Here is a 17987-nt window from a genome sequence, read left to right on the forward strand (position 1 = left end):
ACTCCTGAATGCAGATGGTACCCTATTAAAAAAACACTAATTCAGAAAGGATGGGGTGCATACAGTCAGATTCTTAACTATGTAATGTGATTTCTTGTCATTTATAGAAATACTTATCTTTTGGGAATCACTATTTTGTCAAGAAAATTTTTTTTTTTTGGCTTGTTTTTTTACCAAAGATTCTATAGCAGCTAAAAATATAAAGAAAGCACAAATCACTTCCTTTTTCAGAGAAATGTCGATTTTTTCAGTTTGGTTGTCACTGGATACTGACCTTCTAGCAAGGATTTTGGGATTTTCTATTCAAGGAGATCTAAGGGAATTGAACATTCCAGACAAATGATTAAACTAGTCAGGACTTGGTCCTGGCACTTTAGAGCAATTATTTACTGAGCCATATTTACACACTAAACTTTTACCCCAATAGCAGAAATTATGCAAGAAAATAAACAAAAGCAAAATATCACTTCCTTGTACCGTGTAATATAAATCTGGCCTCTCCCATAGGAATATAAGGAAATGCCAGTTATTTGATTGAAGTATATAAACATGCAAATAAAAGTAACGCTGCGTATTGTGCCTATAGGGTTTTTTTTTCTTTGAGGCCATAAAAAAGATTTATGGATACACCTAAGAATGAACAAAGATAGACAATCCATTTATTTACCATTCCCCAGTTTTGCATAACCAATACTGTTATAGAAATATACTTTTTACCTCTGTAATTACCTTGTATCTAAGCTTCTGCATACTGCCTCCTTATCTCAGTTCTTTTGACAGACTTGCATTTCAGGCAATTAGTGCAGACTCTTAAATAACTCCACTTGCATGAGCACAATGTTATTTATACGAAACGCATGTCCTCAAGTTAGTGCTCTTCAGGTTTCACTCCCACACAAACTTTTTACTTTCAACTTGTAATAAGCTCACTAACCTGTTACATTTAAAGCTTACTTCTAGCAAAATTTGCACATAAGTGGGGGAAAAAAAAATTGCACGCTGCTTGTAATCTGGCCCATAATTTGGTATTTACAAATGTAAAAACAGAAAAGGACAGAAAATGTAATAGCTGAGTTGAATGGATTTCCTGTTGTGAAATTGTGTTTTCAGATCACAACACCGTATCACGAGCAAGATTACTTTTGCGGACGACCCCGTTTTTGATGTAGTTCTGGTATCACATATACGGCACAGCATATAAATGTGGCGCGTATATTTCACCCGTCGCCCTCAATTTTTACTCCCATAAGCTAACATAGAACCATGTCGCAAAGCGGTATCACCTATTCAGCGCAAGGACTAATGTGGCAAAAATGGAGAAATTTTACTCCATTTTCACCACGCCACACAGGCAGGCACAGCAAGCCTTTCACGGAAAATGTGAGCACCGTAACTGGCTGAAAATAATAACTAACACCTAACGCATGCGCAATATCTATCTACCTGTAAACAGCCAACCCCCACCACAATAACTAATAAAACTATTAACCCCTAATCCGCCATTACCCACATCGCAATAAACCTAATAAAACTATTAACCCCTAATCTGCCATTAACCCACAACGCACTATACCTTATAAAACTTTTAACCCCTAATCCGCCATTAACCCACAACGCAATAAACCTAATAAAACTATTAACCCCCAAACCACCACTAGGATGAGAGCTACTGGATTAGGGGTTAATAGGTTTATTACGTTTGTTGTGATGTGGGTTTGGCGGATTAGGGGTTAATAGATTTAAAAGGTACTTTGTGTTGTGGGGGGTTGGCGGATTAGGGGTTAATACTTTTATTAGGTAGATCACAATGTGGGTGAATGGCAGATTAGGGGTTAATATATTTATTAGATAGATTGCGATGTGGGTGAATGGCGGATTAGGGTTTCATACATTTATTAGGTAGTTTGCGATGTTTGGGTTGGTGGATTTAGGGGTTAATACATATATTAGGTAGATCACAATGTGGGTGAATTGCGGATTAGGGGTTAATAGTTTAATTAGGCATATATTGCGTTGTGGAGGGTTGCCAGTTAAGGGGTTAATACATTAATTATTAGTTCCAATATGGGGGTGATGGCGGATATAGGGGTTTTATGTGTTGGGTTTATTTTTGAGAGACGTGTTAGACTTTTACGGGAGAGTTAGCTTTTTTTTTCTTTGGCACCGTCAGTTTCTAACATGCCGTAAGTCACTGGTGAGTCCAGAAATATTTACGCACATTTATGGACATTGCTAGTTTATCCGATTTACGGCACTTTATGAACTGCCGGCACCGTATATGTGATTTCCCGATGTGCAAGGTGAAATTACGGGCGATGCTGGTTTCAGCAGTTACGCTGAAGCCTGCCCCGCATATGTAATCTTGCCTCACGTCAGTATCCAATGAGAGTTTAATTGCTTTAGAAGTAAGCTTTTCGAAAGTAAACTATTTTCGTTTGCGCTTACCTGATGAGCGCAAAAAGCCGAACTTAGGATATTGTGTCTGCGTTCAGGTTTTCCCCCATATAAGTCAATGGAGAAAGAAAATTCCTCACTCTTGCAGAAAACCGATTGCATGTTCTCATGTGTGCTAACCCGACATGAAAATTTAAATATTTCACATTCTGTTGTTTTTTCGGTAAAAAAAATTATATATATACATGATTATATATTGGTATATAATATATATATATATATATATATATATATATATATATATATATATATATATATATATATATATATATAAAGAACATATTCTGCTATGTGCAGAATATTGGAATGGGAAATATTATTAAATATGATTATATGAATATTGCATAGATATGTTTTTTATGTTTTCATCTACTTAACTGCAAAGGGCTCCAATTGACATCTATATATATATGTACATATGTTTTTGTGTTTATATGTGTGTGTATATATATATATATATATATATACAAAACGCGGAAGGGAACTGCACTCTCACACCGGACCGGGTACACATCCTATGACCCTGCAACATGCCCAGCCACTGGCACTCACAGGAAGCTGTGCTGTCCCCAGAGCCACAAACCCCAGACAGGTCTGGGTGCAAGAACCATAGGGAAAATTACAAAACAAATTTTCTCTGTGTGTTTTATATATATATATATATATATATATATATATATATATATATATATATATATATATATGCTATATGTCTGTAAATACATATATACACATATAAATAAATAAATATACATATATATATATATATATATATATATATATACAGTATATACTCACATGCATACATATACATCTTTAGACGTGTATATGTATCTTTATGTTAAAGCCATTTGCCTGTCTTTTTTTTCTAACACATGAGATCTCATAACTTTGAGCCTTTAGAACTTTTGTGTGCACTATTTTTTCTTAATAATTTTTCTTAGATGGTGTTATTATGAGTGCAACTATACTTTGTATGAGTGCAGCTATACTTTGTAATGTTTTGCGAAACAGTTAACAGAGCTCTGAAGTTGTGGTAATCATTCTAGCATTAATTGTGATTGTGCTCAAGCGATCGCATTTACTTTCAACCCGTAATATGAGCGATAAGGCCCTTATTGCTCATATACGCAAACGTTTGCTCTCCATTTATAATCTGGCCCTATATAAGTAATCATAGAACTGCATGCTTTAAATAATGCAGAGCCCAGCCCATCTAATTTAGCTTTTCTTTTTTGCTGAATTACAGTATATTAAAAAATATAGTAGTCAATTGTTAATAAATCAAGCAAGGTGTTCTAAAAAAATGCTTCCCATCATTCTATAATTTAATAATGTTGCAAAGGACTAATGATCTTAGTTGATAGGATTAGACAAAAAAGTATTATATATTGTTCCTTTAGCAAATTAGAAGTACAAGTTCTGGTCTATATAATATTAATAAGTGCAACTATAATTTTTGGCAGGATCTGTACTAGAACACAGGGTAATTATTAAGCAATGTTTAGCCTATGGCTCTTTTTGTTATGTTGATGTTACTGTGTGTTCACAACTCGATTTACATTCTAGAACTATTCAAAGTAGATTGACAACCACAATGAAAAAGTTTAGGAAAAATCATAAAAAAATTAAATTAAAAAAGCTCTTCATTAATCCAGTCAAGCTTTATAATTATATTATTTTGGCAGATACATGCATTTCTCAGATTTTTACTACTGGCTAAATTGTGACAACACATCTGAATTGGTTATGCAAATATTCACAAGTCCACAACTTGGCTTTCAAGCGCTGACAGAGGGCTATGTTTAAGTGGCGCGATAACTTTGCGCATGTCAGAAATAGCGTGCATATTACCAGTTGAAAGTAAATTCATTCACTTGAGCACATACCGAGCGTCGGGATAGCGCAACTTCAGAGATTTGGTTAACTGTTAAGCTCAAGAAAAAAGTTGCACAACACATGTCTAAAATAAATTTAAAAGTAAAGTTACACTCATAATAACACTGTCTAATAAAAATTATTTAACAAAATATTGCGTAAAAAAGTTACTAGGACTCAAAGATATGAGGTCTCAGGTGTTAGGAGAAAAAAGGCATGCAAAGGGCTTTAACATAGAGATACATACATACATACATACATAAACATGTCTAAATATGTGTATACATAATGTTTTTATATTTGTACATATGTATTTATGGTATTTACATGTGTATATATGTGTGTGTATATGTGTGTGTGTGTGTGTATGTATATATATATATATATATATATGAAAATATAACAAAACAGGGATCTGAAATCCCTATAGGAGGTGCTAAAACCAGTAAAAATGTATCTAAATATATAAGCATACCCATACTGGTAAAACACAAATATATCAAGAAACTCCTAGTTAGCAATAAACATGCTCTTGTTGATTATATCACCACAATAGCTAGGACCTCCTAATATGCAGTACGCCACAAAATGCTAGATGGTATATACATGCACAGGTAAAGCTGGTGATGGTATAAAGTTAACAAGGGTTAAAATAAGGTCAAAGTGACTGTAGAACCCTCAATTAAATGATAAATGGTTATTCATACAAAACCAGTCAATTGATGTATCAATGTATTCAGTCAGTCCCAAGGATAGTCCTTATAATGTGGTATGAATCTTTGATGATGAAGAGACTTGTATGGCGTCCGTTCAGAACAGGCAGCACTCTAACTTCACCATAGGTGATGAGTCAATTCTATATGAAACAAAGGAAAGGAAACAGGTGCTGTATGTGTGAATCAGTATAACCAACTGGATAAAAACATGCAGAAGACACAGGGTATTCACATTGTATGAAAATAGAGGCAGGCTGGTTTTTACAGCAGACCAGCTAGCTGAACCAAGGCAATGTACTGGATACAGCTGTGCAAACACCCCCAATTGGATGGCAGGACTCAGGTGATAATCCACTCCCAAGGATAGAGAGGTAGCAACAAAGGATGCACAGGGGAGGCTATACCAAAACCTCCCAAGAGGCGCTGTGAAGATTTACCTACAGAACAATCCAACTGCATAACGTACACTCAGCATCTTTCAGAATATCTGGATTCTGTTGAGGACAAAATTGCGGACCTGGAGGACAGATCCCGGCGCAACAACCTCAGGATCAGGGGTGTGCCGAAGTCTGTGTCTTCCAGCAATCTACAATCCTTTTTAAAGGAACTTTTTCAACAACTCGCCCCAATATCCTCTGAATCGGAAAACTTATTAGACAGGGCCCACCGTTGTCTAAGACCTAAAGGCTTATCTGACGAACAACCACATTATGTCATTGTTTGCCTTCACTACTTTACTTACAAAGAAAGGATACAGAGAACCCACTTTCAGAAACCCTCATTACCAGAGAAGTTTTGTAATCTCCAGATTTCAAATGTGTTTAATAAAACAATATATAAAACAAAATTAAAAACAACTCATGCTTAAGTTGTGCATAAGCACAATAATACAACGCGTTTCACGGAACTAACCATTTCATCAGGCATAAAAACATGGTATAAGATTGACCCTTATATAGGGCTACACTGCCTGAACTTAGCATGTAACAACCCTCCCTCTACAATTAGCATGCAGGCCAATAAGAACACCCTTTGTCTCATTAGTAGAATGTTGTCACACCTGTATCTTAAAATCCACTTGGGAGTGTAGTGCTTATTTCAGCATTTTATTGATATATCTGATTGAATGTTTGAATATGTGTATCCACTATGTTGAAAGCCAGGCTAAACAAAAACATGCAGGTACGCAATACACTATTATTTTACACCCACTACATCAGTTCCGATGGTTGTAACAGATGGCTGGTGTGTTTGTTTTTATGATCTAGCGCTCAGCATTTTGTATAATATCAAAGACCATACTTGCTACTTTGAGCCATTGCCTTTCAGCTGTACTATACAAAAGTTTTTGACTGTGGTTATATGTCATTATTGAAATCTGGGGATATATCAATAAAATGCTGATATACTGTGTGTGTGTGTGTATATATATATATATATATATATATATATATATATATATATATATATATATATATATATGGGCTTAGAAACAGGCAGAGATTTAGAGGTTTAGATGTTATAACGTATATTACAATGTTCGTGGTGGTTTGAATGGGCTTCCCGTTGTGGGAGGAGTTGGAGTAGGCGCGCTAAATCCAATGGCTAGAGCACCAAGCCACCGTCTCTCCAGGATCGACTGAAGCCCTAGTCAAGGGATCACTTCCAAACCCTCACTGGACGTTCATTACAAGGAGTGAAGAAGTTCCCCACATAAGCTGTTGATGTTGGAAGCCCCCGTTTAGCCATAAAGGGCTTGGGCCACAGTCTAACAGCCCGTCATAACTGGCTATATACTATACAGTCTGCTGCTTGGATTATGAAGTCAAACCTGTGCCGTGACCGGAACTAAAGCTTCATGGTGGAGTCCTGCATCTGGCTGACAGAACTGAGGGACTGTAGCCGCAATATACAGCATAACTAGTGCTGAAGTGCTCTCCCAGGACCCCTACAGTGGCGGTTGTGTCTCTTAGAGTGACCTCACTAAGCAGCTCAAAGTTCACCTTCCTCAGGGATAGGAGAAAATAACCACTTCGAAGGAAAGCTACAGATAAAAACTCTGATAAACCATAAAGTGTTGGCTTATACTCAATCTATTACCGCTGGAGGCAGCTGTCAACCACAATTTCTGCCATACCTCTGTGGGATAGCAGCAACTTGAACCACAGGCAATAGCTGATTTCAATGAGAAAATTACTCCAGGGCCTTTCTGGATAAAGAGTGCTGGATATAAGAAAGGACGATACCCAGAGTAACTAACCTGCTGGGGACATTTTCTTCAGATAAGTACCATTTTTTGATTTCCCTTTCTAAAAATAAAAAAATAAAAAAGTGACCTGGAAAAGAGCTGCAATTCAAGAGATACCTTATACCTTTTTCCACATTATATGGTGCTTAAACATATAGCAGCAGGACAGTTGTATCTATAACACACCAGCAATATCCCCACTGAATTTTCGGTGAGAATATCACACTCTGAGATATTGTCGGTTTTTGTGGACAATTTCCAATATATAGCAACAGGGACTAACTAATCGCTGACCTTTTTCCATTAATGTCTGCTACTAATAATCCTGGTTATTTAAGGAGCTGTAATATAATATATAATAAACACATGTACATATGTACATAAGGTGCTCCAAATATAGAGTAATATCATAACAAAATTAAGATAAAGGATAGTATAAGGTTATAGATCAATACTTATCTAAATAGATAGCTGGTTAGCCATTACAGTTAGCTATAAGTTGATTGCAGATGTGCAGAATTGATCTTAGACCAATAAGGCAGCTACAAGGGTGGCCTGTTACGCTTAACCTCAAAATATATTCAAATGTAATAGTGTATAACCTGCATAATTTGCAACATAGGTTCAATAACAAACTGAAATTAGTGCTGTTCATTATGCCGGGTGCTTACCCACTCCATCTCTGATATACAACTGTGAATATTGCCATTTATGTGTACAAAACTGTGTTCTCATTATCTGCTTAGACTAATATGGTTTAGAGGGCTAGCACATGAGAGTACTAATACTGTTGTGTAAAAAGTAGTATTGCTTATTTTCTGGGTGCGTATTTACCTTATCTCTGATATGCCACTGTGTATATTGTTTTTTCTGTGAGCAAAATTGTATTTTTATTATCTGCTTAGGGGTAACACTGTTTAGAGGGCTTCTCTATGAGAGTATCAATACTGTTTGGTAAAAAGCAGTAAAGAGAATGTTAAAAGGAAAAAAGGAAATCTCGGCTATTCGCTATCACCCAGATTATCTGTCAGGGAGTAAGTTTTTGCTTTTACTAATACCTCTATTATCACTAGAGCACACCTGTTCACATTCTCAATTCGGGCAGTTTCTTTCTGTCCCCTTCTAGGGCCTGACCCAACAACAGACCCGTAATCTCCTCAATAATTTATTTATACTCACACATAAACATTCACCGATAATACATATTCACTAAGTCACTTTTTTTCAGTTTTTTCTTTTTTTCCCCTTTTTCCGGAGGATTTAGAACCCGGATGTCTGCGATTATACCTGCAGATCAAAATCACATAAAACCCTATCTAGGATTGACATGTTTCTTATTAGTGAATCCCTGTTACGCCTAGATATAGCCACTGACATTAAAAATATCCTTATTTCAGACCATGCGGTTATCTCCCTATCTATGACCATCTCTGCTTTTGGGAAAAAGCAAATTGGTAAATTCTTTTTTCCAACATTTCTATACCAGAATATTAAGTTTAGGAATTGGCTGATAAATAAATGGGGTGAATTGAAAAATGTTAACAAAGATTATATTCCCAAAGCAGAGATATTTTGGGAAATAGCAAAGGCTTGTTTAAGGGGAGAAATTAAGGCCTACATGCTAAAAAGGAAAAAAGAAATAGGGAGCAGTGAAATACAACTATCTAATTATTTAGGAATAAGTATACATATTACATTGAAAATCCTGATAGAGCCCACTTACGAGAATACCAGAAGGCAAAAGAAACCAGAGAAACCTTCTTAAATCAACAATCTATCCAATCTTATCTTAAAAATAGAACTACTTTTGATAAATCCAGTCCTAAATCTTCCAAATATCTAGCCAAATTAGCTAGAAGCAGGAGAAAGAAAAACTATATAGGAGTGATTTCATCTAGGGGGAATAGGTACACTTTATCACAAGATATTTTGGCCCAGTTCCTTTTATACTATCAAAATTTATATTCAGCAGAAGAAGTAAACAATAAGAATAAGGAAGACTTTTGGGAAAAAATTCTCCTAACTAAAATTTCTGAGGAACAAATAAATTCTTTAAATAAAGAAGTTACAGCTGAAGAAATTTCAAATGCAATACATAAGCTAGCCAATGGTAAGGCACCTGGCCCAGATCAGATCCCCCCTGGAATTTTATAGAATCTTAGAACTGCAGATTACCCCAACATTGAAAACTTTATTTAGCAGCTATTTCCTATTACATAAGAAACCATCAAGATATTTCTCTGCATCAAATATTGTATTGTTATTAAAACAAGACAGAGATCCTGAATCGATGGATTCCTATTGTCCCTTCTTAACTCTGACTACAAGTTGCTAACAAATATTATCTCAAATAGACTGAAGAAAATATTAGGGAACATAATTCACCAAGATCAGACAGGATTCATGACTGGTAGACCCTCCCTGAAAAAGTTAAGAACAGCTATGACTCTAATAGAATACGCCCAGATTGGTGATAAATCAAAAACTAAACAGAATGACTTTGCCTTAATCATGGTAGATGCCGAAAATGCGTTTGATTCGATTACTTGGGATCACTTATTCACTACGTTAGATAAATTTGGGTATTCAGGTAATTTTTTAGATCTTATTAAACTTATCTACGACAAACCTATATCCTTTTTAAGTATAAATGGTTCTTTACGGCCCAGTATAACCCTACAAAAGGGAACCAGACAAGGATCCCCTTTATCGCCACTACTATTTAATATTGCACTAGAACCTCTGGCAGTACGGTGTAAAAAAGAACTGGATGGGGTAATGATTAATAAAATGAAATTTATTCTTTAATTATATGCGGATGATATTCTTTTTTTTATGGGCAATACGAAAAAAATATCCCTAGTCTTCTAGATATAATAATGTATAGCACATTTTCAGGCTATAAAATTAAAAATTAACCTAAACAAATCAGAAATCTTATGGGTTATCAAAAGGAAAGGCAGTTATTTAAACAACCCCTTTATTCTAGCAGAAAAGAAAATTAAATATTTGGGAATAATTCTAACTAAAAAAGAGTGGTATTATCAGAACTTCCAATTTGGGAGAAATTTTCAGAGTCTTTTAGAGTATAGTCAAGGCTACCACTTATCCTGTTGGCCATGATTAAAATTATAATTTTTCCAAAATTATTATTTCTTCTACACAATATTCCCATTTTTTTACATAATAAAGACATAAAGAACTTTAACTCTGCCTGCTCCCGTTATTTGTGGGGAAAGGGGAAAACACACAAAGTGTAGTGCCCCGGTAGCTGACCTCATACATGTATTTTGGTCCTGTCCAAAGCTCCAAAAATTTTGGAATCAAGTTGCTTACTGGATCAATAAGTTTATACCTGTAAAATTAACTCTTGACAGATATGAAATTTTTTGTCTAGTTAAAGAGGATGCAATTCAGAATAAATCATTAATACGGCCATCCTTACGGCCAGACAAATTATTTTAAAAAAATGTAAGGATACCAGGCTTAGCAGAATTTACTCAAAATATGCTATATCAAATAATCATAGACCAACATTATCCAATGATTTATACAGAGGGAAAACTGAGTGCCTTCCTCAATAAATGGGATAAGGTGATAGCCTCACTTCCTCTCTCTACTCAAAAGCAGATACTATTTCCCTTTCCCTCCTCTCCTCTCTTCTTGCTGCTGATACTAACAGAATCCTATACCACAAATTGGAGACAAATTGTATACTATCAGCATTAAAGGCAACTAATCTTTTTTTTTTTTTTTTCTTTTTTTTTTGTGTTTTGCTACTGTCAATATAATTTATCTTGAGCTCACTCCATAAATTTGTTGTGTATGTTTTGTTGTCATGTTGTGATATTTTATATCTGTAAAGAAAACAAAAAAACACTTGTTTCTTTTTCGCTATCTACTGGAGCTGCGTCTTCAACGGAATGTAAGCATTTGTTAATCTTCAATAAAAAATAATAAAAAATATAGCAATGTTCATTATGCAAAGCTGTGAAATGGGTAGTAAAGGCGTTAGCTATCTTTTTAATCAATAACAAAAATCTAGTAAGCTGTCCCTTTAAATGTAATAATACTGAAAGGACCCAATCTGAAGTGTAAAGTAATATAAAAAACAATGCACAAAGTGTAAGTGTAACAAAACTCTCATATCATGCAGTGCTATATCGCACTGGGATTTTTTGTCCTTCACATACAGACATGAGAGAGATCTTGCAGTGCTGGAGAGTTCTGCCCTTTTTCATTTAGGGAGTTCAGGCCTTGTGAAGTTTGCACTGCAATTTCTCTCCACACAGGAGAACCTTTGATCATCAGGTCCTAGGAGAGATAGATATATTTCAACTCAGAAGTAAATTAAAAGGTTTTTTTTTTTTTTTTAATTATTATTTTTATTTAAGTAATGAAGGTTTAATTTTTACTTTAATTTCCTTTAAACTAACTTTATATTGCAGTTTGCAAAACTTTAGTTTTCTTTCACTGCTATTATGTAAAAACTTTAAAAGAAGGTAAAAACAAAAGGGAGCCTCATGGTGTAGACTATGTGAATTATGAAACAAATAAAAAAAAATCCCAAATGGGTCACTTATAAGTAAGATGGCACTATATAGATGAATAGTGCAAGTAGGCAGGCTGGATGTTGCAGCTGGCTGATTCTCCCGGCAGAAACCTTCGGGGGAATTCCTCCTTGGACACAAGAGTCTCCAATATCTGGTCACAATATCTGGTCACAGGCAATCAGGAGAAATCCAGCAGCCACTTTCCACAAACAGTACGCTGCAACTAGATAAAAGTAGATATGTAAATGGGTGAGTGAGTAGAGCGCTGGATATAGTGATTCCAAACACCTCACTGAGAAAAAAAGTCCTTCTAACTTTTTATATAAAAAAATAGAAAATTGTGAGTAGTGAGGGCGCTAATAAAAGCTTAAGGAATTTCGATCTTACAAAAATAGATTGGCTAAGTTTAACGCCAGAAATACTTCAATAATTAAAAACAGTGAAAAAATATATTTTAAAGTTAATAATGTAGAAAATCAGTGGTGCAAAAAAAAAATAATGTGCGTTTCTATCTCATATAGATTGATTTTAAAGTGCAAAGTGCAGAGTCCTCTAAGTTCCTATTAAAAAGCAACCTATGATATTATATTTATCGTGTGAGATGTGCACACATCCAATTATATAAGATTATGATAATATTCACTGCACATCTCACTCGATAAATATAATATCATAGGTTGCTTTTTAATAGGAACTTAGAGGACTCTGCACTTTGCACTTTAAAATCAATCTATATGAGATAGAAACGCACATTATTTTTTTTTGCACCACTGATTTTCTACATTATTAACTTTAAAATATATTTTTTCACGGTTTTTAATTATTGAAGTATTTCTGGCATTAAACTTAGCCAATCTATTTTTGTAAGATCGAAATTCCTAAAGCTTTTATTAGCGCCCTCACTACTCACAATTTTCTAACTTGATAAAAGTACTAAAAACGTTAATAGAACATCAGTGTACAGCTGATTTGTTTATAAACATACAACGCATTTCTCAGTTTAAAAGCGAGACGTTTCATCATACCCGATTCCCCTGAAGGTTTCTGCCAGGAGCATCACCCAGCTAGTGGCTGCGACATTCAGCCTGCCTCTTGGCACTATTCATCAATATAGTGCCATCTCACTTGTGAGTGACCCATTTGGGATTTTTTATTGTATAATAATTCACATAGTCTACCCCATGAGTCACCCTTTTGTTTTTGCCTTGTAGATACATGTTGGCACCTGATGAAGAGGAGCTGCCCTGTTGAATTTGAGTATCCTTCTGGATCATATACAGGAATTTTTATTTAATTTAAAGCATTGTGTGTGTGTGGTATAGCGCCCCCTGTTTACTTTGTATACAAAGTGACTTGTTTTAAAAAAAGATAAATGTTTGATAAAAGTCTGTTAATTGGGTAATCAGCCTTTTTTTCCAATTGCTAAATTCTTTTTCAGCCTCAGATTATACCTGGAGAATAGGAAACAATAGATAGGATCACAAGTTAAACACTTTATATCTTTTTTTTTTTTTTATATATATATATATATATATATATATATATATATATATATATATATATATATATATATATATATATATATATATATATATATATATATGTAATTCAAACATATTTCCAAACAATAAATCCTCCTTGGTCAGGTGTCTGAAATGCACTTATACGTACTTCAAATTATGTGACTCCATTGTTTCTCAATGTCTTTATTTCAGTAAAACAATACCAATTAGCCTGATTTAACTGATATCTGTTTTGTAGTGTCTCTAATTTATTTGATATATTTGTATTTTGTCTGGCAGCTGACTACAAAGAAAGTTTTAACACGATTGGAAACATCGAAGAAATAGCTTACAATGCCGTGTCTTTCACGTGGGATGTCAATGAAGAAGCCAAGGTATCAAAGCATATTAAACATTGTACATATTAATAAATTAGCAGTTTTGCTTATAATATTGTTTTATATTTTTGAAAGTAGTAACTAGATACTGTTGATCATTATTGTTAGACATAGCCAGCTGCAGCATTGTGGGTGCATGATGTGCTTGCTATTAAAGGGATATGAAACCCATGATTCAGATAGACCATGCAATCTTAAGCAACTTTCTTCTACCCAGGGTGTTGCACCAAAAATGGGCTGACTCCTAAGCTTACATTCCTGCTTTTCAAGTAAAGATACCAAGAGAACGAATAAAAATTGATAATAGAAGTAAATTAGAAAGTAGTTTAAAATCGCATGCTCTTTCTGAATCATGAAATAAAAAAATGTGGGTTTCATATTCCTTTAACCCCTTAACGACCAACAACGTATGGGGTACGTCCTGCAAAAAAATGCAGTTAACAACCAAGGACGTACCCCATACGTCGTTGGTCTTTGAAAGCAGTGGAAGCGATCCTGATCACTTCCAGCTGCTTTCATGTTATTGCAATGATGCCTCAATATTGAGGCATCCTGCAATAACTGTTTTTAGCCATCCGATGCAGAGAGAGCCACTCTGTGGCCCTCTCTGCATCGGCTATCGATGGCCGTTATCGTTGGTGGGTGGGAGCTCATCCAGGGAGGCGGGTGGCCAGTTATTGGTGGAGGAGGGGGGAGGGATCTTGTGTGGGTGCGTGCGTGTGCACGGGCGCGTGCACGTGAGATCTATGAAAACAGCATCAATATGCTGTAGATCTGGAGGGTGGGAGAGAGGACTGGGGAGGGTGGGATTTTAAAATAAAGTCATCTGGGAGAGGGTGGGGGGTTGGATGTTGAGGGGGGGACAGCTACACTACAGAAATAAAGAAAATATTTAATAAAATAAAAAAATTAAAATACATTATTATTTTTCAAACTGGGTACTGGCAGACAGCTGCCAGTACCCAATATGGCGCACAATAAAGGCAGAGGGGGGGTTAAAGAACTGTTTGGGGGGGGATCAGGGAGGTTGGGGGCTAAGGGGGGTCCTACACAGCAGAAGAATTATTTTTTTTTTTTTTTTTAAAAACTAAAACCCCCCAAAAAACTTTTATTTTAGTACTGGCAGACTTTCTTTCTTTGTGGGGTGCGGGAGGGAAAGGAGCTGTTTGGGAGGGATCAGGGGGTGGGATGTGTCAGGTGGGAGGCTGATCTCTACAGTTAAGCTAAAATTAACCCTGCAAGCTCCCTACAAGCTACCTAATTAACTCCTTCACTACTAGACATAATATACGTGTGATGCGCAGCTGCATTTAGCGACCTTCTAACTACCAAAAAGCAGTGAAATGGTGGCATGAAATATACCAAAATGGGCCTAGATCAATACTTTGGGATGTCTTCTAAAAATATATATACATGTTAAAGGATATTCAGGAATTCCTGACAGATATCAGTGTCCCAATGTAACTAGCGCTAATTTTGAAAAAAAAGTGGTTTGGAAATAGCAAAGTGCTACTTTTATTTAGTGCCCTATAACTTGCAAATAAAGCAAAGAACATGTAAACATTGGGTATTTCTAAACTCAAGACAAAATTTAGAAACTATTTAGCATGGGTGTTTTTTGGTGGTTGTAGATGTGCAACAGATTTTGGGGGTCAAAGTTTGAAAAAATTGTTTTTTTTTCCATTTTTTCCTCATATTTTATAATTTTTTTAATAGTAAATTATAAGATATGATGAAAATAATGGTATCTTTAGAAAGTCCATTTAATGGCAAGAAAAACGGTATATAATATGTGTGGGTACAGTAAATGAGTAAGAGGAAGATTACAGCTAAACACAAACACAGCAGAAATGTAAAAATAGCCTTGGTCCCAAACGGTCAACAAATGGAAAAGTGCTCTGGTCACTAAGGGGTTAAGAGACTTGTTCTGTCTTGTTTATGTGTATTACCATTTATAATTAATTGATAAACATACATATGAACAATATATGCAACTCATTCCCCTTTCAATTGTATACCACTGGTGTCTGCCGTGCCTGTCTACTGTGGGTAACTTGTGCTGCTGAACAGTAAGGGACATGAAGTCCTTCATGCACATTATGTAGTCACAATAAATGTTGACTTTAGTTAAAGTATTGACTGGAATCCATTTTCTAACTACTTGTATCAGGACTTAGCAAAGCCTGGACTTCGTGCCATATATTGGCGTGTGCTGTTTTCCCACTTATAAAATTATACTGCTGCATGGAAACAAACTTTATTTCCAGCCTCTTTTTTTACGTTAAAATTAAATATTTATTGTCACATCTGGGTCGTCAGCTTGTAAATGACAATATTTCGGGCCTACTATATAGATCCATGATTAAAGGGACATTAAACACTTTGAGATGGTAACATAAAATGATAAATTGTATATATAAAACAACTCTGCAATATACTTTCATTATTTATTTTGTCCTCTTTGCCTGTAATTCCATTGAAATTGTGAGCTTTTCAGTTCCTGTTAGAAATGGAAGTGCAGAACACTGCTAAATCCAGCACAACCATTGGCTGCACACTCTAGTGACCTATGTATAACTGTCTCTAATTGGCCACAGCAGAGAAGGTAACACAAGTTACAACATGGCAGCTCCCACTGTTTTATAGACACTAAAACTTTACACTTATTTTGTCACTTTTTAAACAACTAATGAAACTTTAAAAAATACATCTACATGTTAGTCATGGACTAATCTTTTCTTTGAATGCATCATTCTATCTAGCATGTATTTAGTGTTTAATGTCCCTTTAAGGGTCTACCGTAGGCCTGAAACATTGTCATTTAGAAGCTGATGACCCAGATGGTCCAATTTTAAAGGAAAAAGAGGCTGCCATTGAAGTTTGTTTCTATGTAACAAGTTGCTGGATGTGGCAAATCCAGGACTCCGTGCCCCCAATAATGAGACTTTGTGTTGCATTTTCCTTTATTGATTGAAAAAATATACTGCTGAACAGTAAGAAAGGGCTCTTTGCTTCAAATAGATGGGTTGGCTGTCCCTCTGAGCTTTGCTGCATGGTGCAGGGCAGACCTCTTTTTCTGATACACCACCCACTGCTAGAGAATGAGACAGCCCTCCTCATGGCACCTTCACATAAGCACCATGGGGTCGATTTATCACGGCCTGAATTGCCCTGAATACAGCTGTTTCTGCGCGAGCCTTCAGCTCGCCAGAAGCAGGAGTTAAGAAGCAGCGGTCTTAAGACTGCTGCCTCTGAGGTTGTGGACATTAATTTGCCTGATCGTATACGATCACGTTGATTGACACCCCCTGCTAGCAGAGCAGCATTGCACAAGCAGTTCACCAGAACTGCTTGTGCAATGTTAAATGCCACCAGCGTATGCTGTGGGCAATTAGTGATGTCTGGCATATGATGTCACCCAGACATTGATAAATCGGCCCCCATATCTCTACTTTATTTTTGTCAAAAAGAAAGAGGAAAAAAGGGAGTTGTGGTAGTTTTATTCTATTAGTTACATAAAATCTTAATTATATTGGTTTATTTATAAGAATTTGAGATATTTTACACAAACAAAAAAAGTATATAAAGTGATTTTTTTCACTTGCATAAAAAACAATGTGATGGCAGCTGCAGGGCTCTGTGTTTTATAAGATTTGTAGTTTTGTGCAAAACAACTTTAAAGTATAAATGCGTCATTCCATAAAGCTGCATTTTGAGTTGTGGCCATTAGGTGTAATGCATGCATTGTTTGTGATATAACACTATAGACACCAGGCTATCACATCATATGGGACGTTTTTGACAGGTGCTGCAGACATCAGTCACGGTCTCCTTTTTAAGTGCCTGATATACTTTGCTTTGCTCAGAAGCAGAAATAAATTCACCTTCATTCATTTGGTATAAAACAGATTACATTGAATGGGTAATAAACACTCCTTATTGTAATTTAAAATGTTTTATTAAGCTGAGGACAATAGCTTTTCAATACACTTTCATTCTTTATATTGTCCCCCTTTTCCTGTGATTAAGAGTTTTCCTATTCTGAGGATTGGAAATAAATATGTCAGACTTCATATGCCTAATCCTGCTACATAGCTAACCCTGCCACATAGCTAACCCTAACGGATCATCAAATAACAAAACTATGGAATGATTTCTAACAAACTAACAGTGTATAGTCCAGTAACAAGTCCTGCCTGGCTTCTCCAAAAAGGGAATTGGTGAATGGAGTTTGATAG

General features: G+C 35.5%; 1 protein-coding gene across 1 annotated transcript in view; it reads left to right on the plus strand.

The window, feature by feature from the left end:
* GRHL2 (grainyhead like transcription factor 2) overlaps positions 1-17987 on the plus strand; it is a 213445-nt gene that overhangs the window by 91491 nt on the left and 103967 nt on the right. Inside the window, exon 8 of the mRNA XM_053715256.1 lies at positions 13652-13746. Coding sequence (XP_053571231.1) covers positions 13652-13746 — 95 coding nt within the window. The remainder of the gene's footprint in view (positions 1-13651; positions 13747-17987) is intronic.

This window comes from Bombina bombina, chromosome 5 (genome assembly GCF_027579735.1).
Source record: "Bombina bombina isolate aBomBom1 chromosome 5, aBomBom1.pri, whole genome shotgun sequence".
Classification (NCBI taxonomy): domain Eukaryota; kingdom Metazoa; phylum Chordata; class Amphibia; order Anura; family Bombinatoridae; genus Bombina; species Bombina bombina.